General features: G+C 43.1%; 1 protein-coding gene across 18 annotated transcripts in view; it reads left to right on the top strand.

Moving 5' to 3' along the window:
* LOC110522842 (receptor-type tyrosine-protein phosphatase S) overlaps positions 1-26,311 on the top strand; it is a 392,578-nt gene that overhangs the window by 264,759 nt on the left and 101,508 nt on the right. For 16 of the 18 annotated variants that reach the window (XM_090242145.1, XM_090241934.1, XM_090241807.1 and 13 more), the window contains 5 exons: positions 3,519-3,629; positions 16,489-16,758; positions 16,938-17,519; positions 17,697-17,833; positions 18,033-18,177. In XM_090242145.1, the coding sequence (XP_090098271.1) occupies positions 3,519-3,629; positions 16,489-16,758; positions 16,938-17,519; positions 17,697-17,833; positions 18,033-18,177 (1,245 nt within the window). Of the gene's footprint in view, positions 1-3,518; positions 6,530-16,488; positions 16,759-16,937; positions 17,520-17,696; positions 17,834-18,032; positions 18,178-26,311 lie in introns of all 18 variants that reach the window. The other 2 variants (XM_090242179.1, XM_090242080.1) reach the window with 1 other exon arrangement.

Below are 26,311 nucleotides of genomic sequence, written 5' to 3'. Positions count from 1 at the left end.
AAGCCTTTCCACATAGGGTTCTACATGGAACCCAAAAGAGTCCTACCTACAACCATAAAGGGTTCTACCTGGAACCATAAAGGGTTCTACCTGGAACCATAAAGGGTTCTACCTGGAACCAAAAAGGGTTCTCCTATGGGGGCAGCTGCAGAAACCTTTGGACCCTTTTTTCTCTAAGAGTTTATGGTTTATTTAACCCAAGTGCTTTATGGAGCCATCAAATAGCTGAAAGATGCCAGAACTGAGGATGCAGAGCTGCTACTGGCAGACGTTTTTCTGGAACTGTCTCTTCCCAGAGTTGGACTTCACATGGTTCTTATTCAACAGCCTCCCTGCTGTTCAACCGAGGAGACCTTTGACCGCGCTCCAGCCCACCTGCGGCGCTCTGGCACTCGCTGTGCCAAGCGTACATCAAACAGATCCATGTCAGGTCCACCACCTGCGTTCATGCAGGTAGACGGTTTCAGTTTGCTGGACGTGAGCACCATGCCAGATAGGACTCCCCATTGGGCATGAGATGAGCCAATCTGAGGTGTTGGAGGGAAAGAGAGAGGAGAAGGAAAAATAAAGAAGAGAATTCTAAATGAATCTAGTTTCATAGTCTATTCTTACGCTCTGCACATTCTCTGAGCTAGAGATCCTATTTGGACATTGAAGCAGGCTGTCAGAGTAGAGGAAGTAGTATAACACATAACTGATTATAGGGACCTGTTTACACCTGAGTGTTAGGGGCACTTTAACGTATTGGCTTTCTGCAATGATATGTCTGTGGTGTAGTTTCTGGCAAAGGAGCGCAGGCCCAGTGGCGTATTGATGTGCCTTGGCTAAACTTTAACGAGCGCCGGTGCTCTGTTTGTCAGCAAGGCAGGGACGGCAATCTGTCAGTGGGCCGAGCCAGGCAGAAACCCTAATGTTATCATCGTCACGCGTTAACAAGGAATCATCTGACACCCATAGTTTTACTTCCGTTTTCCATCCACATTATTCTCCAAACGGTTTACTGTGTTAGATTGAGCCAGTCTCACGCTTCAGTTCCCAATATTAAGACTTGAAGATGAACCTGAGCTTAGCATGTCCTCTTTTACCTGTCGTGTACTAAGGTTCAAGGTATATCTTTAGTGACTGATCTCACTAGTTAGGGTTCCATCCAATTAGCGACAGTTTTTCACGTGAATATTTAACAAATGTGTATACAAAAATATGCACATTATGCCACAAGGTGTTTCCATCAAACTGACTTGTTGCGGATGAATTGCTGTGTGTGATGACATAGAGCACATCAAAACACTTTTCTGGGGGCTTAGGTTTCTATGTACCGAATAAAAAGCAGAAGTTCAACGTGTTTTCATCGCATTAACAACTCTACCGATGGTGTAGTGGCATATTTTCTCTATTCCATCCAATAAATATGACCACTGCCCTGGCGAGAGAGGGGCTATTTCGGACACACGCTCACTGCAGGCTTTACTGCACGTCCGCAGAGATGATGGCAGTGTGGCACTTCGGATTGCAAGTTTACAAACAAAAGGATGCTTCTTTTTTCAAGCATATAAGACTTACAGACTTTCTAATATAAAAGATGAGAAAACGAAAATGTTCCTTATAACTCCTCTAATCCTAATACCTTATAAGTGCAATAAATTAAGCCTATTGTGTGCAGTAAATTCAAGATATCATATGAGTAAGTGCGAGCAAGTGCAGTCAAAAAAGTATACCGCTCCCCCACCTAATCAAGACTCCTCGTAGGCCCGACTTCCTCCCTCAAATAACCTTTCCTCCTCCTGTACCCACCGGCCACACAGAGTTTATTCATCTCCAATAATGGCTTCACACTAATAAGTCAACTGATAATGCTCTGGTTATTGTATACAAATACAAATGAGATTTTTGGCTTTCACATTCCGGACCCTAATTGTAAAATGCATAATCTATTACCTAAATATTTTATCCCAAAAGATGCTGCGATTAAATAATATGGAAAAGAGCAATATCATTTTTATTTGATAATTGCAGCCAAACATCAATCATCATGTCACCAGCATTCAAATTAAACCCTCAATATTTATTGGAAATTTGCATTAAGCTCATCACCGTTCATCATACAACCACCGTGAAGTTCATCATAACTTATTTTATCTGCCTGTCACGACTTCTACCGAAGTCGAAGCTTCTCCTTGTTCGGCGGTCGACGTCGCCGGTCTTCCAGCCATCATTGATCCATTTTTTATTTTCCATTGGTTTTGTCTTCCTACACACCTGGTTTCAATCCCATTCATTATTTGGTCAGAGATTTTGTCAGAGTTGTGTGTTTAGGTGGCAGGGAAGTCAGGCGCAGGAGAATCAAACTGAGTGTAATGGAGTTATTTAATAATGATAAACTAAACATCCAAACACTAAATGTAACAATAAACAAAGTGGGAACGAGGACCCGTCGCGCACCAATACAAACAACACAACACTGAATAACAAACTATCTCTGACAAAGACATGATGGGAAACAGAGGGTTAAATACACAACAGGTAATGAATGGGATTGAAACAAGGTGTGTAGGAAGACAAGACAAAACCAATGGAAAATAAAAAATGGATCAATGATGGCTAGAAGACCGGTGACGTCGACCGCAGAGCACCGCCCGAACAAGGAGAGGCTTCGACTTCGGTAGAAGTCGTGACACTGCCTTAATGTTTTTTCCACATCGTAGTGGTAGTAGCCTACAACAAAGCATATCCTGGCATGAAGTTTACTTCGCCATGATGGTTTATTATATCAATATTTGTTAAAGGAATTTCCATTGCAATTGTCACATAATTAATTTTACAGACACAAAAAGATTCCACCACGTCGAACGAACCAATTATCCGTCAACGTTTATCAAAATGTACCCACACTTCCTGTTTCCATCACACATGCTGTGATTTTTATTTGTTTTAATATGTTGTGACTTTTACCTGCATTAACACTGTGGATTGAAACGTGGTTAATGTTAGCTATTATTTCCGCGGTGGGGCTGCAGCGAGTATAGAGATGCTGTGCTAAGCAGAGCACTTCAGGACATGAACTGATGAACCATTTGTCTGAAGATCTGCTAATGACCCCCTACACTCCTTCAGTGAATTCAATGTGTCGATCCACATTCAATCTTAGCCTCTCAGCAGCCTGTCTATCACACCTCTGGCACACCTGGGTGTTTGAGGAGAACAACATTTCCGAGTATCCTTTCCATCCACATTTAACAGCAAATGTATACTTTTCACAAATGTAATTATTATAATTTTGTTCATGGGTTAGCAAAGCTAGGGTGGGACGCTGCTTGTCACAGCAGTATGCATTAGTATTAGGAGAAACATTTCTATGTATTTAACCCTCTGAGGATTGTATGAGGAATACTTTCCATTAAAAAGGTTTCTGACTCTCCTGCCATTATGGAATTAGTAATACTGTTATTCCCCTCCCTCTTCTTCTCTTTCTCTCTCTCTGTCTCTCTCTCCTTGTATTTGTCGGGTGTTGTCTTTCCCAGGCGCCCTGCAGATTGAGAACAGCGAGGAAACAGACCAGGGGAAGTACGAGTGTGTGGCGTCTAACGTGGAAGGCGTGCGTTACTCATCCCCTGCTAACCTATATGTGCGAGGTAGGGTGCAACAAGGTGCCGGAGGCCAGAAAACCTTCTACTCCGTTGACAAAAAAATGGCTGCCAGGGGGAATCTCAGTCTAAGTGCACTACGAAGTCAAATGTTAACAAATGGTGACCAGGGGGGAAATACAAGTCCTTAACTTAAAATAGGGCACTATTGTGTAGAAAAATCTGACTTAATAATATAATTATTGTGGCATTGATACCAGTATTGTTCCCCGTAAATGTTCATTTAACTCGCTGTGATGGTGGAGGGTGTTGAACTGTATCCCGCCAACTAACCCTCCCCGTTAAAATGTTTAGTTCAAATTGGTATCTTTTACTCTTGATATGCTCCCTCTCTGAAAGCCCCATCTACCCTAAATAGCAAATACAACATAGAAAAGGGATGCTTTTATGACCAGCAAGTACGTGGTCAGTCATTTGTCAAGTACGTGTGTGAAAGTTGTAGTAGGCTTTTAAATGTGTTTGCTGTAAATCGCCCATGTGATTACATTTTCAGGCACAGGAATATGACGGTAAGTCCGATTTTGATTGGGTCGCAAAGCCTAGTGCAGACCAATCAAAATGTCAACCCCAGTCTTCCTTTCAGATGGAGAAAAAAGGTTTTGAACTGCAGTAAGATGCCTACAGCACCGCTATGGTAGAAACAATGACTTGTTCTCTACTTGTTCTTCTTTTATCCATTGATAAAATTCCCACATTTCTTATTTTGGGCTAGGGTTCTGAAATTGTGAAGAAATGAAGAACAATGAATCTGACGAAACATTTCAGTTTCTTACAAAACAGGCGATGAAGACAAAAGTTACACCCTACCACTAACTCTAAAAGACAATGAATCTGACGAAACATTTCAGTTTCTTACAAAACAGGCGATGAAGACAAAAGTTACACCCTACCACTAACTCTAAAAGACAATGAATCTGACGAAACATTTCAGTTTCTTACAAAACAGGCGATGAAGACAAAAGTTACACCCTACCACTAACTCTAAAAGACAATGAATCTGACGAAACATTTCAGTTTCTTACAAAACAGGCGATGAAGACAAAAGTTACACCCTACCACTAACTCTAAAAGACAATGAATCTGACGAAACATTTCAGTTTCTTACAAAACAGGCGATGAAGACAAAAGTTACACCCTACCACTAACTCTAAAAGACAATGAATCTGACGAAACATTTCAGTTTCTTACAAAACAGGCGATGAAGACAAAAGTTACAGCCTACCACTAACTCTAAAAGACAATGAATCCCTGTCGAGGCAGATGCATCTTCAGACATGTGTTATTTATTTTGTGCATATTTAAAAAGATGGCTTACATATCTGCTCAGTTTGTACCGGCAGTGTACCAGATAACTTTGTTCCCACTAAATAATTCACAAGTCTTACATTAGAAAATGGGTCAGGGAGTTGCCTTTTCATTATTGCTGTTACTAATGCCATATTACCACTCCTCTATAAGTATTATTATTTAAACTTTATTTAACTAGGCAAGTCAGTTAAGAACAAATTATTATTTACAATGACGGCCTACACCGGCCAAACCCTGATGACGCCGGGCCAATTGTGCGCCGCCCAATGGAACTCCCAATCACGGCCGGTTGAGATACAGCCTGATTTCTAGCACTGAGATGCAGTGCCTTAGACCGCTGCACCACTCGGGAGCCCTATTAAAAGGTCCATCTTAAAGCTTTTGTATATTCTCAGACAGTAGTTTTGAAAGTAGTGCTCACGAACCAAAATGGCTCCCCGAAAAATTGTGCACAATTGTGTACTACGTCATCCATTTTATATGATATGTTACGTCCTGCAAAAAAAAACCAATATGTTAAGAATTGTTAAGTGCTTAAGATACCGGACTGCATCTCTAAGTGGCCATGCAGTCTTTGTGATTCTTTGGTACTCGGAGTCAAGCAGCGTATGTCCTCTGTGGCAGAATAAAAGACCCACTGGTGTGATAAACAAACCTGTATTGGGAACGTTGTGTAACCTATAATGTATAGAAGAGTTCTATAGTCAAAATGGACATCGTGTCCTCAGACCAAGCTTAGTTCCGGTAACTGAGGCGATTCCCAAAAGCAACAGTACCTTTTTATTTTCCTAAAAGCCCAGGACGGTCAGTACAGAAGACCGAGATGTATCCACACATGTTATTTGTGATTGTATCAACTGTCTCTTTTTGTTTTTAATTTATATATCAATCAATTCTAATATTTGATGTTGACTAGTATGTTTTTGTTCACAAATCAAATTGCACTTGAAATTAGCAGCTCCAGTAGGGATCAAACCTCAGGTGAACATTACACAATATCAGTATTTGCAGTAGTTGTTTAGAAGACTGTAGCCACAGACCTGTCCTTTGTCAAAACGTCACGTTTTGACTTGTTCATAGCCACCTGGTTGAAGTAAAATATATTTTATACTGTAGCTGCTAATTTAAGCACAAATTGTGTCCTATTGGTTATTTAATTTTTACCTTGGGTTGTTTCATTGGTTTTCATTATTTTCTCTGTATTTTCTTTCCTTCTCTAATGAAAGCAAATATGCCCACCATGGGTGGCTAAGGAGCTTGTGAATTTTTATAATGATGATACGCTTGATTTGACTCCAGTGGTGGCCCACTTTTCCTAACAGGCAACAGCGCGGCCACTGGGGTGAATCTGATTTGTTTTTGGGTCAAATCTTATTTAAGTGGCCAGGCAAGATTCGTAAAGACGGCTGTCACTGATAGCAGAGACAGAGAGCCGAGGAAAAACCAAAGAGAAATGTAGCTGCAGCTAAACGCCTTGAGGTGGCTTTTTTTACTCTCTCTCTGTTTCCCCTATTTTTCTCTTCTCCTCATGTCATTGTGTTCTGCATCAACCCCTTTTCATCCCTCAGAGCTTCGAGAAGGTTGGTGTGTTTTTTCTTTTTCACTTTTTTTACCCACATATAACAAAAAAAAAATGTTGAAAATTTGAAATCTATTTATCTATTACAAAGCTCGATTCATTACTAATTTGAAGAAATTCTAAACAAATTATTTAAAAACTGCTAAATATTTCTGATGGACAATTTTCTTTATTCTTATTCAAAAGAAGAAATGATTCAAACAAACCTGTTTAGTTCGGGTTTTGTTTCTTTTAAGTTTGCATTGTGGGGCCTTTTCTCGTTGGTATCCTTTGGTATTGCTTCTGCTCTGAAAGCTTTCTTGCACTTGTTGTCATGGAAACGTACCACTTGGAAATAACAGGGCCTGATGCATGATGGGAGAATGTAACTAAGCTTGCATGCCTGAACAGAATTCCTTTGGCCGTTGTCTTTTCTTTGTGCATTCTTTCCTGTTTTTTTGTTGTTGTTTTTTTTGCCAATTTGTTTCACTCTCTCTACTTCTTCTGCTACCCACACACTGTTTACCTAATTGACACCTTAGTTTGCTTGTTCTTTTCATTACTCCTTTTTGTGTGGTGGTGTTGGTGTTTGTTCTATTGTTTTGTTGTGTTTTTTAACTTCCAAAAAATTGTTAGTTGTGGTTATTTTGTTTGTGGTCAGGTTTTTTTTCTTAGTTAAAGTTGTTGCTTATTGAATCCCTTTATGATGTAATAATAAGTGTGAACAGAGCCAGTGTTCCTGTCATCTTGCTTATAACAATCCATTATTGAACATTAGACCTGATTGGGCTAGATTGGGTTTCAGTGGAGATTTCCAGATGCCTTTTACAGTATCACGAAGGGTTCTGCATGGGTTTTTTATTTTCCAATGAAGGCAATCAGACACATTTGGTTTGTCGCCTGACTGCTGCCTGTCCTTCAGCATTCGGCAGACTCAATCAAACTCTGCTTTATTATTCGTTTTGTCGTCTTTTCAGCATGTCTGAATTGATTTTCAGATTGATGCAAGGCATGGCAATTTAAGGTTCTCAAATTGGACATAAACAAATACGGAGCGTTTGTTTTTGTTATGTGTTTGCATTATAACCCCTGATCTAATAGCGAGGAGAGAATGACAAATTAATTGCAGACCAATGCAAACTCTGTTTGTTTGCTCGTGTCTAAATTGAGTGTCTTGAATCTAGCTTCCCATCAGCTTTCAAAGGAGTTTTCAACATAAAGTGTAACAGTCGGTGTGTGCTGGTTTTGGAGCAGCAGATTTTTAAATGAATCAGAGACAGATCTGTATTAAATCTCATGTCACTGACTGCAGTGAACTTGCCTGTAAATTTTACAGCTCCAGAGTGCTTATGAATACATTACATAGATTTTGGGCAAGAGCCGGGTTGTTGGGAGACGGAAATACATGAGGTTCAACAAGTTTGTTCGATCAGGCATATCACTCATTCAGGCAGAAGAGATGGCAGACTTGCTCACGGACTTCCCCTATCTGTCTCCTCTGAGAGCTATGATGTTTTTACATTTTCTGCACATTAGATGTGGATCTCCTGAGGATTAGGCCCAAGAATACGAGCTCTGTCTCTCTGTAAAGTGGCCCTGCTGGGTTTGCGAAAAGCAGGTCCAGACCCACTTTGCGTTCCAACTGCAACAATATAGTCCCTTTAATAATTGCCACAGAGTGGAGGGCTGCACTCTCCCCTGGTCATGTGTAACCATGCAGGCCGGCATTTACTGTAGGCTGCATCAGAGAGACATAGGTCACCTCTCTGCCTGTACGCTCGCCAACTCAGAAAAGGGGAAGAATAAATAATGAAAAACTTCGCCATGCCTCCCAGGACTTGGGATTTTGTTGCCATTAGTTTTAAGTTTCCTAGTTTAGTGTTGGTATTCACAAAGGCCTTTAGTGGCTGCTGATAGGACCTGGTCCGGTACTGCCCACTATTTTAGACAAACCTGATGACGTACCGTACCCCTCCCCTCAACCTAACACTACTGTGGGCAGTGGAACCAACAAGTTGTAGTTGAGGCATTAATGACATCTCACAATAGTTGCCCCATACACTGCTGTGGGCAGTAGAACCAACAGGTTGTAGTTTAGGCATTAATGACATCTCACAATAGTTGCCCCATACACTGCTGTGGGCAGTAGAACCAACAGGTTGTAGTTGAGGCATTAATGACATCTCACAATAGTTGCCCCATACACTGCTGTGGGCAGTAGAACCAACAGGTTGTAGTTGAGGCATTAATGACATCTCACAATAGTTGCCCCATACACTGCTGTGGGCAGTAGAACCAACAGGTTGTAGTTGAGGCATTAATGACATCTCACAATAGTTGCCCCATACACTGATGTGGGCAGTAGAACCAACAGGTTGTAGTTGAGGCATTAATGACATCTCACAATAGTTGCCCCATACACTTCTCAACATCTGTGCTCTCCTTTTGTGTCTCTTCTCTCCTCGCCTGTTTCAACTAAGCCACCACTGCCGTAGAAATCCTCCGTCTCAACTTCGTTCAGCGACACAGTTCATTAGGCAAATGTACATAATCATCTCTTTTGAGCCCTCACTCGTCTCAGACACAAATGAGGGGTTTGTCGGCTCCCACTGTACCTTGCACCAATTAGTGAGAAATAGACACTCTATTAGCAATTGTACCAATTGATGCCTTGAATACCGGAGGGTCGATATTCTCCCATTGTTGTCCTCTCAGAGTAGAGTCCTCAAACTATGACATGATCCCACTGAAGGAAATATAACAAGTGAGCCCAGAAGACTTAGCCGATGATTCAATTTTGTTCGTTTTTTTTTTTTTTTGCAGACCTATATTGATATCAACATATTAATAATGTAGTTGGTCTGTAGTTAGTGTCTGGAGAAATTGAAGAAAAACTTTATCCACATTGTCGATGATGCAGAAACACTGTGCCGTGCTGATGACTGCATGTGAATGTTGCAGTCCTACTATGATGCCTGCCTTGTTTTGAATGTGCTTGCATGTCCTGCTGTGCATTTCTGTTTAACTGTTGGGAAAGAAAGCTAGATTACACCTTATTTTCTCACTGGCCATTGTGGAAGCCAGCCATTTTTGTTTAAAGGAGTCCTGGAGATGATATCCCCCCTTAAAACCACATACATATATCTGTATCCTTGGAGTCCTGTGTAAATTAAGAAATGCGTATTTTGCAGCACAAAACAGGGATCAATTTACTCCCAGTTATGGACCTAATTTCTATAGTCTTTCCAATCTGACTAATTCACGGCCAAGTTGAGACGTATCTGCATTATATTTTGGCTGCTTGTCTTCCATCTGTAAGACGATGGAATAGTCAGGCACTATAAAATCTTCTGAACCTCATGTTTGCTATTATCAGATATCCAGCCAGGATTTCTGTCAGTATCCCTCATGTAATAATCTCCATTTTGATGAGCCAGCCATAGAGACTATTTAGCATTGCTTCAGCCAAGGTGTAGGCAGCCCCATGTGGTTTCTATGTAAATGTGCTCGGTCTTGCTCCCCGCTTGTAACTTCAGAATCTCCATATCACGCCTGTGTCCTCAGGCACCGAGAGGGTGTAATCTCAGCTTCAAGGTGACACTAAAGGCCACACATTATTTTGGCTTCCCCCCCCCTTCTTCATTTTGGGGCAGGACAAACTGCCTCACCAAAATGGCCGATAATGTCCGATGCCTTCTGACCTCCATTTTGTCACTGAACTCTGGCCCCACTTAGAGTTAGCTCAGTACTCTGGCGTTCTCTCTTGACTGCTTCTTCACCTTTGTCCACTGTAAGACCTTTTGAGTTGTATTTCTCACCACATTGGGGCTTGAAATAGTAGTCCAAATCATTGGTATATTTTGAACACTAGTCACTATGTGCCTGTTGGGCTCCTGGTCTTAGTGAATAAGGAGACGTGTCAATGCAATTGGGATTCTTTATTTCTTTATTTTTATTTCTTGTCGTTGCTAGGTTTGTGTTTCTAAAGAGTAGCATCACAGAGAAAGAGCAGCATTCCCCACATCACACTCTATTGTGAGAGAGAGAGAGAGAGAGAGAGAGAGAGAGAGAGAGAGAGAGCTTACAGTGCCATGTGCATGATAAACCTGTCCACTCCACCCTATCCCATACTCATTTCGTATACAGTACTACATCAAGATAATGGTAGTGGGGTGAGGCATTGACTTGAGATCCAAATGTCAACCAACTGAAACAGCTGTGTCTGCTACTGTCAGCAGCTCCTACCCATTTCAAGATGTATAGGATATAACCAAGCTGCAGTTTATTGTCTGACCTTGAACTAATGATGCTCTGTTTAAACAGATGTCCTGGAGACATTCTGAGGGTAGAACCAATCAGAATTCATCAGAGGCTACATAAATGCATTAGAAGTTAGATGATTTTTCCTTTTACGCATGCTTGAAAGACTTAAAAGGAGATTGTTATACCATTGTTCCGGGGGAGAGACCTATATTTCAGAAAATGTAACAGTAGAACCTTAGAAGTGGTGGGCAAGGGTGAAAGGTAAAAAATAAATAAAAAATTCACTCAACCACCAATGCTCGGTCCATTGTCTGACCTTCGCCCCAAGGGAGAGAACAGGACCGTCAAAACCCAAACTGGTGTACTCTTATTCCAATGTCCGTACAATTAAACCTAGATAGACTTCCCTTGTAAATGTAGTTATTTAATATTCAAGTGTTTCGAATTTGGCAATGGTTTTTAAGTGGCCGTGAGTCCTTCACCTCCCCCCCCCAAAAAAAATACAACTACAGAGCCTTGAGGAACACACCCACACACTGTGATGTTGGCTATACTGTTAAGATTCAATGTTTTTTGTAGAGTTTCATTTGGATTTCCCTTTCTTTGATTTTAAATGTGTCCCACACCATGCTAGATTGTGAATGGCATGCTTGTATGGGCTTGGGTGACATGTTTAGACTGTACTGGTTCTCTTGTGTCGGGCCTTGTTGATCTGTTACTCATGTCATGCCCACACCCATGCGTGTCCATGTAAAGAATGGGCTAACCTTTCACCTTTGTTCTTCAATAAGTACTTTTTGGGGAGAGATTATAGGGCTATGGCCAATACAATAAGTGCACTACAAAACATCTGTCATAAGAGTGACATCATACGTACTAGGACAGAACAGGGGATGATGACAAAAATCCACGACAGTTATGACAACAGATATGACATTGTTCTGACTATCTCCTCTCCTGCCTCCTTAGCAAAGTAATTTCCGTTGATATACGTGGATGGTTGGTTGTGATTCAGTCATGACCTGTTATGAAAGACAATGTTATGCCACCCTTTTGTTAGCGTTGCGATTGCCACTTGTTGTGAATATGGTGCCTACTTTCTTTTCGTTCTTTTCGCAAATAGGAGACAATTTTGGAAATAGTTATTCTTGTCTTAAACTGTCCAGAGGTGTTAAGCTTAATTTGTTGTATTTTTTTTACATAATCCATTTGATTTACCTATTTTACTATAACTAAACACAAAGTAATTCACACAAAAAAAAGTTATCTTGAGGGGAAATGTGTAGTAACCAGGACTTACGGCCACATCATGTGAATAGAGCACCTTGACCTCAAGGTCGGGTTTTGACACGCTTGTCTACAGTAGCAATTGACATTGTCAGTGAGTTCCAGGGGGTTTTCTAAGGTACTCTGGAAGAGCACTGGTGTGGGTGTTTGGGATAATATGATTATCACCCAACGGAGACGATACTCATGTCAGTGAATGCATTATTCATTTATTTTTACACTTACTGTAAAAAGGGAGATACCTCCGTGATTCTGTGACCAATCAATTGCGGTAGATTCTACAGTTCAGATTCTGAGAAGTAGAGATAAACATTTCTTGGATGTCTCCTTGTGCACAGGCTTGGTTTATGTATTAAAGATCACAGCTCAGAGTTACTTTATTGAAATGCACGCTCGGTGGTGTACACAAACAGGTAAATCCTTTTAGAGGAAGTGTGCTGTAAGCTTGAATGGTGCTCTCCCTCGTGGAAAAACAGTCAAGGTTATCCGATACTATGATTGAATGAATCCCATTTGAATCGACACGGTGTGTTAGGAATGCCATTTTTCCTCTCTACCCCATCCTCCCCCCTTAACCTTAATGCACCCCTGGTTTTTGTTGGCAACAAGCCTGGAGATGGGGGGGGCAGTTGAATCTCTGATTTGAAGCCCCAGTGTGTGAGACCTCAAACCCACTTTGAGACATGTTTTTATTTACTTTGGCCAGAATCAGTCTCTTTACCCTCTCCTCCTACCTTCCCCCTACCCTCTCTCCTCCTACCTTCCCCCTACCCTCTCTCCTCCTACCTTCCCCTACCCTCTCTCCTCCTACCTTCCCCCTACCCTCTCTCCTCCTACCTTCCCCTTACCCTCTCTCCTCCTATCTTCCCCCTACCCTCTCTCCTCCTACCTTCCCCCTACCCTCTCTCCTCCTACCTTCCCCCTACCCTCTCTCCTCCTACCTTCCCCTTACCCTCTCTCCTCCTACCTTCCCCCTACCCTCTCTTCCTATCTTCCCCCTACCCTCTCTCCTCCTACTTTCCCCCTACCCTCTCTCCTCCTATCTTCCCCCTACCCTCTCTCCTCCTACCTTCCCCCTACCCTCTCTCCTCCTATCTTCCCCCTACCCTCTCTCCTCCTACCTTCCCCTACCCTCTCTCCTCCTACCTTCCCCTACCCTCTCTCCTCCTACCTTCCCCTACCCTCTCTCCTCCTATCTTCCCTCTACCCTCTCTCCTCCTACCTTCCCCTACCCTCTCTCCTCCTACCTTCCCCCTGCCCTCTCTCCTCCTACCTTCCCCTACCCTCTTTCCTCCTACCTTCCCCCTACCCTCTCTCCTCCTACCTTCCCCCTACCCTCTCTCCTCCTACCTTTCCCCTACCCTCTTTCCTCCTACCTTTCCCCTACCCTCTCTCCTCCTACCTTCCCCTACCCTCTCTCCTCCTACCTTCCCCCTTCCCTCTCTCCTCCTACCTTCCCCCTTCCCTCTCTCCTCCTACCTTCCCCCTACCCTCTCTCCTCCTACCTTCCCCCTGCCCTCTCTCCTCCTACCTTCCCCATGCCCTCTCTCCTCCTACCTTCCCCTACCCTCTCTCCTCCTACCTTCCCCTACCCTATCTCCTCCTACCTTCCCCTACCCTCTCTCCATCCTTCCTTCCCCTACCCTCTCTCCTTCTACCTTCCCCTACCCTCTCTCCTCCTACCTTCCCCTACCCTCTCCCCTTCTACAGTCCCATCCCCTCCCCTACCCTCTCCCCTTCTACCGTACCCTCCTTCCTTCACCTACCCTACCCCTCCTACCTTCCCCTACCCTCTCCCCTCCTACCTTCCTCTACCATCTCCCCTCCTACCTTACTCTACCATCTCCCCTCCTACCTTCCCTCTCCCCTCCTACCTTCCCTCTCCCCTCCTACCTTCCCCTACCCTCTCCCCTCCTACCTACCCCTACCCTCTCCCCTTTTACCATCACCTCCTCTTCCTACCTTCCCCTACCCTCTCCCCTCCTACCTTCCCCTACCCTCTCCCCTCCTACCTACCCTCTCCCCTCCTACCTTCCCCTACCCTCTCCCCTCTCCCCTTCTACAGTCCCATCCCCTCCCCTACCCTCTCCCCTTCTACCGTACCCTCCTTCCTTCACCTACCCTACCCCTCCTACCTTCCCCTACCCTCTCCCCTCCTACCTTCCTCTACCATCTCCCCTCCTACCTTACTCTACCATCTCCCCTCCTACCTTCCCTCTCCCCTCCTACCTTCCCTCTCCCCTCCTACCTTCCCCTACCCTCTCCCCTCCTACATACCCCTACCCTCTCCCCTTTTACCATCCCCTCCTACCTTCCCCTACCCTCTCCCCTCCTCCCTTCCTCTACCATCTCCCCTCCTACCTTGTTCTACCATCTCCCCTCCTACCTTCCCTAACCCCTCCTACCTTCCACTACCCGCTCTCCTTCTTCTCTCCCCTACCCTCTCCCCTCCTACCTCCCCGCCCCTCCTTCCTATCTCTCCCCATCCTCTACCTTCCCCTACCCTTCCCCTTTCTACCTTCCCCTACCCACTTTTCTCCTACCTTCCCCTACCCTACCCCTCCTACCTTCCCTTACCCTCTCCCCTCCTTCCTTCCCCTACCTCTGCGTACAGTACATTATCTTGCCCATCAGTGTCTTGTTTGTCTGTTCCTTCAATCTGCAGTCTTGTTGCTCCGGTCTGTTCTGTTCTGCCTCGTGTCCCATCTCCTTATCCTCCCGGTCTGTCCGTCTGTCTCTAAGTCTGAGTCTCAGCATATTCTCCATCGTTTTAGTTTTTTACTTCTCTCTCTCTCCCTCTGGACCTTTCTTGCATGAGTCCCATAGCCTCATACACAGTGTGTATCTCTCTCACACACACACACACACACACACACACACACACACACACACACACACACACACACACACACACACACACACACACATCACACACATGTAGATATACTATGCATACTCACATAAACACAAATTATTACCCATCCTAATCCTCTCCCCACTAAACACATGATCAACTTTATATGACCATTCCAACTACCCCCAATTCTCTCCCATCCTGGACATCCGTTGTGCTGTACCCCCAGCTCTTCCTCTACCTCCTTTTTCTCCTGTCTTTGATAGTCCCTCTCTAGCTACTACAGCTGTCTCAATATGTCCTCTAATAGACAGACTAGTTGTTCCTCTCTAGCTACTACAGCTGTCTCTATATGTCCTCTAATAGACAGACTAGTTGTTCCTCTCTATACCTATTTTGCTTTACTTCTGCCAGGACTGCAATGTGACAATGTGCCAACTGTCACATTAGGTCACATTGTCTCAAAAAGAAGCTTACACAGCATTGAAATGGGTCCCCCCCCCCCTTCCCTCCCTCCCACCCCTCCTTTTCCTCTCTTTGTCTCTCTCTCTCTCTTTCTTAATTCCTTGCGCGCGTTCTATCCTTTCTCAGATATGTACCGTTTCCTCTCCAATCGTCTTTGTCTGGGCATGCTAGCGACCCTTGAGTTATATTCCTCAATGCATTCTATCTCAATTTTATATCTGGTTTTGTTATGTATTGTTTACTCCTTGATTTACCTCAGTCTATTATGCATGCTGTCTGTGGGACTGATAGCTGCATCTATCAATGGAACCGTGTCAGATCTTCGAAAGGCTTTGTCCAGTGGATCTACCCTAAACCACAAAAATCTGATTAAAGTTTCTCATCTTTAGCCATAGCTTGCAGATACCATTAGGGCTAAGAGCACAAGCCTGTTTATCAATCAGATGCATGTGGCCCCAACTCCAACTATAACCACATCCATAGAATACTATGGGAGAAATGTCCTATTCTTCCTGTGCCATGGGAGGGGCCTATAATGGCCAACTTCCTGGTTTGCTTTGAGTGGCTGAGAGGACAGGAAGTTTCTGTTTACTGTATGGCATCGATCATGCAGTACTCCCTCAAACATTAGACTCTTTCTTCATGGATGTTAACTCCACGTTGTCGAAACATATTCTGTCAGTGGGTCAGTTTTCAAAGATGAGAAACTCCTAATAGATTTTTGTGTCTTTAATTGTGCTGTGATGGGTCAAATTTTGGTCAATGGAACCTTGCTATGAATCGTTGCTTTAATGTCAATCTATATTGTCGTTGAAGCAGTTCTTGTTAGTTCAGTTCCTTCTCATTATTAATATTTTTTTTTTGTTACTTTGGAAAGTGCGTACTAGAGAAACGTACTAGATTTAGTTGAGTTTCAGTTGTCTGTGATTTTCTCTGTGGGTGTAATGGATGCCGTTGAAAGGGTCAATTTTTTATCGGCCTGTCTTGTTACCGCTTTTTCTCTCTCTCTTTTTGACTCCCTCCACCTCATCCCTCCCTCCTCCCTCCTCCCTCCTCCCTCCTCCCTCCTCCCTCCACCTCATCCCTCCCTCCTCCCTCCTCCCCACTCCCAGTCCGCCGTGTGCCCCCTCGCTTTTCTATCCCGCCGACCAGTCACGAGATGATGCCAGGTGGCAGTGTGAACATCACCTGCGTGGCGGTAGGGTCGCCCATGCCGTACGTCAAATGGATGCTCAACTCCGAGGACCTAACGCCCGAAGACGAGATGCCAGTGGGTCGGAATGTTCTGGAGCTCAACAGCGTGCGAGAGTCTGCCAACTATACATGTGTGGCCATGAGCAGTCTGGGCATCATCGAGGCGGTGGCGCAGATCACCGTCAAGTGTAAGGGGGCCGGCACAGAGATTCTTCTAGGCTACTAGTACTACTGCTGTGATTGGGGGAAAAAAACAGCATTGAGATGTGTTATGATGTGGCATCTTAATAATAATTATATGTCTGCATCTGAGTCATTTTAAAAGTCCCTCTTCACTCCCCCCCCCCCCCCTTCTGAACCCCCACAGCCCTGCCCAAGCCTCCAGGCACCCCAATGGTGACCGAGACCACGGCCACCAGTGTCACCATCACCTGGGACTCGGGCAACCCGGACCCAGTGTCCTATTACATCATCCAGTACCGCGCCAAGTCTCCCGACAGCAAGTTTGAGACCATGGACGGCATCACCACTACGCGATACAGCATCGGGGGCCTCTACCCCAACACGGAGTACGAGATCCGCGTCTCGGCCTTTAACACCATCGGCCAGGGTCCCCCCAGTGAGCCGGTGGAGACCCGGACCGGGGAACAAGCCCCGGCCAGTCCGCCCCGCAACATCCAGGCCCGGATCATCTCCCAGAACACCATGATGGTGCGCTGGGACGAGCCAGAGGAGCCCAACGGACAGATCAAAGGGTACCGGGTGTACTACACCATGGACCCGTCCCAGCCCATGAGCCTATGGCAGATCCATAATGTCCAGGATAGCATCATCACCACCATCCAGAGCCTGGTGGCATCTGAGACCTACACCATCCGTGTCCTGGCCTTTACCTCGGTGGGCGACGGGCCCTTCTCCGACCCCATCCACGTCAAAGTGCTGCAAGGAGGTTAGGGTTCTGGGTTCAACCCTTCCTATCAACAATTTCTGTGTGGTTTTACTAGGGTTGAATGTATACCACAAGTGTTCCGTTACGATTTTGTACTGTAGTTGAAAGTCCTTGTAAAAACGAGAGCTCACTGCAATGATCACTGTCACTAATTCCATTTCTCTTTGTCTGTCATAGTCCCCGGACAGCCAACAAAGTTCCAGGTTGGTGCTGTGTCCGACACAAGCATGGAGTTGACCTGGGAACCTGCCTTCCAGAAAGAGGGGATCATCAGCTTTGAACTCCGGTACAAAGAGGGCAGTTTTGGTAGCCAGGTAAGATATGGTTGTTCTTTTGTTAAAAGTGAGCTGTGGGAAGAGTGTTGACCAAACTTTTGCCTTTTAGTACTCATAGAACACACTGTTTGAGGAAAGGTGTTCAGCGAACAAGGTGCAAAAAGGAACAAACATGAGGTACAGTAAGATCCAGTGATATAAAATTTCAGTTAAAAGCCTCACTTTTCTACACCAACAGGTGACCAAAACTTTTGGCCCCACTGCTTCGTACGTCGTTGAGGGTCTGCGGGCGAACACGGAGTACTACTTCTCTCTGGCTGCCATTTCCAACAAAGGCATTGGAGCCTTCACCAACGAAATATCCCAGAAAACCTTGCAAGCCAGTATGTAGCTCTTTTGCTCTCTTCTCCATGTCCTCTGTGTGGGCTGTGGGCGGGCTGATGGGAGTCTGTGGTGCAGGGGTCAACAATGTGTTTGTGTCTTCTGGTGACCTTTAATCATGCATATCTTTTGTGAAGACATGAACTCTCTTCCTGGCTCCAGGCTAGAAGCGTGGAATTAATTGAAGTGTCTCCATTGTTGCCTTGATGTCGAAGTTCTCATCACCTTTGAACTGTGAATGAGTTTTATAGGGATATGCACAGGGTTCAAAGCTGATTCTGTTCTATAATGACTTTCTTGATTCAATACTATGCAGATCATCTATTGACAACATGTGATTTAATGGTTTGGGAACAATGATGATTTCTCCCAAAGACTTCAACCTGACAGAAATAACTTTACTTATTGTTCTTCAGCAGGATAAAAGTTACCTTAGAAATTGTAAAAAGGTGTGATGGTCTTTAACCGTTTTTTACCTTTAGAGTGTATTATTTTCCAACCTGGGTTTATATGTCATGGTGCTAACTATGATGCATTTTATCCTCCATTGTCAAACAAACCAGTCAATGTTTCTCACTTTCTTTATTTTCCTTTCACTGCTGTTTTCCTTTGTCAACAGCAAGTCCACTTTAACCCACATGACTGAGACACAAAACTAAACTCCCCACCCGCTGGGCAAAAAAACTGGTTGAATCAATGTTGTTTCCACGTCATTTTAACCCCCCCAAAAAATCAATGTGATGATGTCGAATCAACGTCAAAAACGAATTGAATTTGCAAAAAGCAATCAACGTAAGGCCAATTTCGATTTGTTTCAAACAACTTTTAACCAAAATCCAATGACATGGTGACAACTCAACCAAATGTAAATCAAAACTACGTTGACGTCTGTGCCCAGTGGGCCGTGACTGCCATGGCTTTCTGCTGAACCATGTGTAGAGAGGGGTGAGGTGGGTGTAGGATTCAGAGGACAGGCAGCAAAACCCTCCAATCAGAAGCCTTCACTGCACCTCATAGGCCCCACATCCTGAATTAATTCCAGCTGATCAACAGCGGCATGTAAAAAAACAAAACAAAAATCCCAGATGCAAGGAACACATCTAAATAATTGAAACAGTGCTTGCTAAAAAAATAACCCCACACAAGTAACATCATGGCGAACAGTATGTGCAGGAGAGTACTGATGGCTTACCTAATCGAATATTCTATGTTGTTTGAGGACTGTAGAGCTGGCAGTATATTACATGTAAGTCTCCAGACTTTCTTAAGGGGTTACGTACTGTATAGAAAGATTTGAGTTTTGTGTTGAGGTTTAATAAGGCGTTCTAATGATCTAAAGTCATGCTGTTGCTAACTGCCTGTAAACACACACAGTCCAGTTTAAAGTGAATGATGGCAGGACCTTGTAGCATTTGGCTTATTTGCATATAGGCCTGCTGTAGCTCTGATTGGCTGTGGCACACCGGTCTGTGTAGACTCCGGTACTGGACAAGACATATGTTGTTATTAGGTTTTATTTACTGCAGTGTCTATTATTTGTCCAAACGCACGGCTATTTCCCCACGTTATATTGCTATAGAATTTTCACAAATGCCTTACTATTCGTCATTCCCAAAATGACCATATCTAAGTTGCTCGCTTGTTAGAAAATGTTTTAAAAAGTGTCATATTCTTCCTTGGGATGTAGATGAACAGATTTGAATAAGATTTCATATTGCTAAAACGCTGTCAGTTCCACTTGAAGGCTTTAATCTCTGAAGAACTCAGATAGTGTAGCTGGATTTGCTTGGATTATGGATGGATCAGGGCAGCCTTTGTGGGGTAGAGGGTAGTAAATTGCGACAGATCAATTGTCCAGATGAATGAGCATTGCTCAAATATGTGCATTCCCTAGCCTTGATCAAATGAGTGTATTAATCATACAGCATCCATGTAATGATAGCCCACACAATTGCATTATCATTTCAGTAATGTACATGGATGTTTAATTTAAGAATAGGTTGGAGTTGTTGTGTCCTCTCTCCGATTCCTAAGGGGTTTACAATGAAGAACTTTGACTGGGGTTGGCCATCAGAAAGCCATGGTAGTGGGAGGAGACCTCTTTTAACACATTTTCTGTCTCTACCAGTGAAACGTGTTGGCTGTGCCCCCTTGTTGGGGGTGTAGGGCTGTGGGATAACCACTTCACATTTATGTTGATAGTGATGGGGGCAGCTACTCAGACAGTGCTGCTGAATCACTGATGGGGCACCAGTTGCATGCAACACTCCATCGTGTCCACTGGTGTTGGCATTCTGTCACTGCATCCACTGGTGTTGGCATTCTGTCACTGCATCCTTGATCAATGGCCACACCAGGCATGGCCCTACCTATATATGTACATCCAACCCCAGCTCTGTTTGTGGGTATCGCTGCCTGTCTGTCTATCTATGTATGTCTTGCATTGTTTTCTAGAACAGTAAGCTGCAAGCGGATTGTATCGGATACACTCCTCTCTGTCTCTGTCTCTCTCTGTCTCTCTGGATACACTCCTCTCTGTCTCTGTCTCTCTGGATACACTCCTCTCTCTCTCTCTCTCTCTCTCTCTCTCTCTCTCCGGATTCTCTCCCCTCTCTCTCCCCTCTCTCTCTCTCTCTCTGGATTCTCTCCCCTCTCTCTCTCTCTCTCGGTATTCTCTCCCCTCTCTCTCTCTCTCTCTACGGATTCTCTCTCTCCGGATTCTCTCTCTCTCTCTCTCTCTCTCTCTGTCTGTCCCTCCATTTCTGTCTCTGTAACTTGTTCCTCTTGTCTGAAATGGAACAAAATCTCTCCTTGGAATGGCTTGACATCACCTTGCTTACTTTGTTTCCTTCCTCTTGTTTCGTTGAGTCAATTTTAGATTTTTTTTTTTGTATTTTGTTCTTCAGGTTTTTCAAAACCATATGGCTCACATTACATCAGGATGCAGCTTGCAAAATGTTTGCTGGCGGTTGGGTTCTAATGTGAACCCAAGTCCAATGCAGCCACCACAACAGCTGCTGCATACACCACTTAGCGATATCATTTCCAAACGTTATCCATTTAACTAGAGTAAGTATCTCCTGGGGTTTCTGCTTGTGCTGAGGGTCTCCTCTTTTCAACCCCTTGAGCTCTGTCGTTAGGGTCCAGGGATATGAGTCACTTTTCTTAGCCAATCGGCTGCTCGTGTACAGCCAGCCACTCCTCTCACAAGTCCCTTCTGAAGTAGGTGTCAGAAAAAGCCAACGGGCTTCACATCGAAGAGGTCAGAAAAGTTACAAACTCGGGCAGTCAAAACAAAGCTGCGTTTCACTCCACATCACAAAAGAACAAAACTAAAAACATGACCTAGTGGATGCATTTGAGGTAAGTGTTTGTTTGGTACAGGTGGTCCAGTCTGCCGTAACCCATAGCAACGACCCCGTGACCTACTTAAGCAATAAGGCCCGAGGGGGTGTGATATATAGCCAATATACCACTGCTAAGGGATGTTCTTAGGCACTAAATAACTTAGATGTCTACTTTCATTATACTTAAATATTCATATCCATACGTGAAATGGTTAAATATTCATATCCATACGTGAAATGGCTAAATATTAATTTCCATACGGGAAATGGTTAAATATTCATATCCATACATGAAATGGGTAAATATTCATATCCATAAATTAAATGGTTAAATATTCACATATGTATATTAAATGGTTAAATATATATATATATATATATATATATATATATATATATATATATATATATATATATATATATATATATATATATATATATTCATATATTCATATATATATATATATATATATATATATATATATATATATATAACCATTTAATATACATATGTGAATATTTAACCATTTAATTTATGGATATGAATATTTACCCATTTCATGTATGGATATGAATATTTAACCTTTCTGCATATATGAATATATGATATATATATATATATATATATATATATATATATATATATATATATATATATATATATATATATATATATATATATCATATATTCATATATGCAGAAAGGTTAAGTATTCATATCCGTACATGAAATGGGTAAATATTAATGTGCATACATGAAATGGTTCAAAATTCATATCCACAAATTAAATGGTTAAATATTCATATCCACACATGAAATGGTTAAATATTCATATCCACACATGAAATGGTTAAATATTCATATACATACGGGAAATGGTTAAATATTCATATCCATAAATTAAATTGTTAAATATGCATATATGTATATTAAATGGTTAAATATTTATATTATATATATATATATATATATATATATATCATATCATATCATATATTCATATATGTATATTAAATGGTTAAATATTCATATCCACACATGAAATGGTTAAATATTCATATCCACACATGAAATGGTTAAATATTCATATACATACGGGAAATGGTTAAATATTCATATCCATAAATTAAATTGTTAAATATGCATATATGTATATTAAATGGTTAAATATTTATATTATATATATATATATATATATATATCATATCATATCATATATTCATATATGTATATTAAATGGTTAAATATTCATATCCACAAATGAAATGGTTAAATACTCATATCCATACGTGAAATGGGTAAATATTCGTATACATAAATTAAATTGTTAAATATTCATACAGATACATGAAATGGTTAAATATTCATATCCACAAATTAAATGGTTTAAATATTAATATCCATATATGAAATGGTTAAATATTCGTATCTACAAATTAAATGGTTAAATATTCGTATCTACAAATTAAATGGTTAAATATTCGTATCCATATATTAAATGGTTAAATATTAATACAACATGTCTGTGGTTTGCTTACTCATACATGTCAGAAAAAGCACAGAAAAGCAGAATTCACTATTAGTCTGCCGTGTAACACACACACACACACACCCTAAAGTGCCTGCGATCTAGAAGACAAAGCTACTCTTCTTTGGCTGTATTGCAGATGTACATAAAGTAAAGTTAAGAGTGTACTGTGTGTCCGTCCATCACAAAAAAAGGCGAAGCCAATCATCAGGTTGTTCCATCCTTAAAACAACCCAGGGATTCTGGGAGGCTGCTTTGAGGCACATGACCGACGCTCTAGACCGCCGGCCCTCATCTCCCTCTTCCTCCCCCTGCTAACAATCCAATTACCTTAGTGTGGCGCTGCTAGATACTGTCATTATAAACACACACCTCATTGGAGCAGCATCAGATTGCTCGCTATACACAACACACACTTGTGCAGGCTACAGTATAATGAGGGAACCTTGTTTACCAGTGGCTGGACTGGGCTTTCTGCTCAAACACATTTAGATGTGTTTGTACTCTAATGACATGTTAGGAAAAAGACCATTAGGACGGGAGACACTACAAAATGGTAGCCGTTACCCATGCGTTACTCGGCAGACTGGACCTCTTTGCCAACCAAGTGAAGTGAAAACGAAAGACAATCCTCTCCTTGTTTCCATTCTGTCTATATTCTCTGGAACAGTGCACATGTCCTCTCAGAGCGTTGACTTTATATTCAGTCCGTGTGGCGTGACCAGGGGCCATTGTCATGGGGACCATTCTGCCACTAAAGACCAGTGAAAACCAACAGCAGAGGAGTTCTCTCCCGACTCCTCACCTACACTTTAGGTTCAAGAAATCAAGAGCTTGGAACTAAAAGGTTCTATCTGCATTTTAGTCAAAATGTAGTTAATGACATTAGCCTTGTTCTGTTCAATGTTTCTCTACCTATATAGTACTCTAAATACCCCCAAATCATCTTGTTAAATTCAAAAGAATGCAAGATTAAAATTGCTGACACCATTCAAACCAATGAGTCTTAAGAACTTTAAAGCCAATTATTTCAAAATCATATTTTGCAGATAGAACCTTATAGTTCTCGAAATCACTTACTGTATTTGATCTGAAATCTGCAATATCTGACTCCAAACAGATCGATTTAACTACATCTAAGTCAACTTATTTTGGGCTAAGAAAAAACATACTGTTCCTGTACTGGTCCTGCAGTCCTATTCTGGTCCAATACTGGTCCTGTACTGGTCCTGTACTGGTCCTGTGGTCCTATACTGGTCCTGTGGTCCTATGTTGGTCCTGTACTGGTCCTGTTCTGGTCCTATACTGGTCCTGTGGTCCTATACTGGTCCTGTTCTGGATCTATACTGGTCCTGTGGTCCTGTACTGGTCCTGTGGTCCTGTACTGGCCCCATATTGGTCTTGTTGTCCTATATTGGTCCTATTGTCCTATATTGGTCCTCTGGGCAGCTATGTTCCCCAGTCAGATTTATGGCCCCTGGGATACGCTGCCCCAGTCAGACAAGGTTGAGACACCTATGAGACAACCGTTAAGAAGCGGCCGCGGAGGGTCCACACACCAGAGACCGGGAGCTCCCCATATCTCCCTCAACAAGAGACACAGTAACGGGGGCCGGCTGGACCCCCGGGTGGGTGTTTTTACGGGAGGTTTGCAGAGGGGAGAGTGAAGGGCCCTAGGATGAAAGATAAGAATCCCATTTCATAGCGTCAGAATTTATTTGGGGCTTTGCCGTGGAGCTATAGGGAGACCTCTGGAGTGTCAGGCTTTGTTACACATTTAGATTTTACCTTGAAGCTGACAGCAACCAGTGGAGTGTTATCGCTCAAATTAAAGTGGCAGATTCTAAATCCCCGCATTTAGTCCCCTACTTACTGTAATTGCTGAAGGTTTTTATATATTGGAATATTTGTCGAACGTGGCCATTAGGCATGGAGGTCGGATTAATTCCATAATGGTGACAAATACTACTCTGGCATTGAGGAAGAAAATACAACAAAACAGGCACATTGTGTAATCACACTCACTGACTGAATGCGACAGCAATTTGATCCGTGGCGGTCATTGATTGACTAGCCGCAGACTTATGACTTGTGGACCAGCTTGTGTTGGAAGCGGGCACTATTGAAGCAGGTGGGGGTTTGCAGTCAATTATAAAGCCTCTACCAGCCCAAACCCCATCTTCCCAAGCTTCCATTCACATTATAGCAGACTTACAATCTGGTGGCGATATCTCCACAGACATGACTAATGATGTGCCAAATCAACATAGCTTTCATACAGGCTTTTAAAATGTACTTCAAAAGACCTACCGGAAGTGAAGCATTACCAGAGTTCCATCTTGTAATTCTAGTGTTTGTTTTTAGTCCCATCCTCAACCCCTCCCATCTATCTCTGGAGACCATCCAGTTTTGATTTCTATTTGCCATATATTTTTCAACTGTGCTGTTTCACAAAAGTTCTGAACCTATATACTTTTTACTGACAGTATATTTTACATTATTTATCTTGTTATGTTTAGTCCCATCCTTCAGCTACCCTCAACCCCTCCCATCTATCTCTGAACACCATCCAGTCCCATCCTTCAGCTACCCTCAACCCCTCCCATCTATCTCTGAACACCATCCAGTCCCATCCTTCAGCTACCCTCAACCCCTCCCATCTATCTCTGAACACCATCCAGTCCCATCCTTCAGCTACCCTCAACCCCTCCCATCTATCTCTGAACACCATCCAGTCCCATCCTTCAGCTACTCTCAACCCCTCCCATCTATCTCTGAACACCATCCAGTCCCATCCTTCAGCTACCCTCAACCCCTCCCATCTATCTCTGAACACCATCCAGTCCCATCCTTCAGCTACCCTCAACCCCTCCCATCTATCTCTGAACACCATCCAGTCCCATCCTTCAGCTACTCTCAACCCCTCCCATCTATCTCTGAACACCATCCAGTCCCATCCTTCAGCTACCCTCAACCCCTCCCATCTATCTCTGAACACCATCCAGTCCCATCCTTCAGCTACCCTCAACCCCTCCCATCTATCTCTGAACACCATCCAGTCCCATCCTTCAGCTACCCTCAACCCCTCCCATCTATCTCTGAACACCATCCAGTCCCATCCTTCAGCTACCCTCAACCCCTCCCATCTATCTCTGAACACCATCCAGTCCCATCCTTCAGCTACCCTCAACGCCTCCCATCTATCTCTGAACACCATCCAGTCCCATCCTTCAGCTACCCTCAACCCCTCCCATCTATCT

Source organism: Oncorhynchus mykiss, chromosome 1, assembly GCF_057628025.1.
Source record: "Oncorhynchus mykiss isolate SJ-2025 chromosome 1, ASM5762802v1, whole genome shotgun sequence".
Lineage (NCBI taxonomy): Eukaryota > Metazoa > Chordata > Actinopteri > Salmoniformes > Salmonidae > Oncorhynchus > Oncorhynchus mykiss.
Note: the sequence above shows the minus strand (reverse complement) of the source record. Positions and strands in the feature narration are given on the sequence as shown.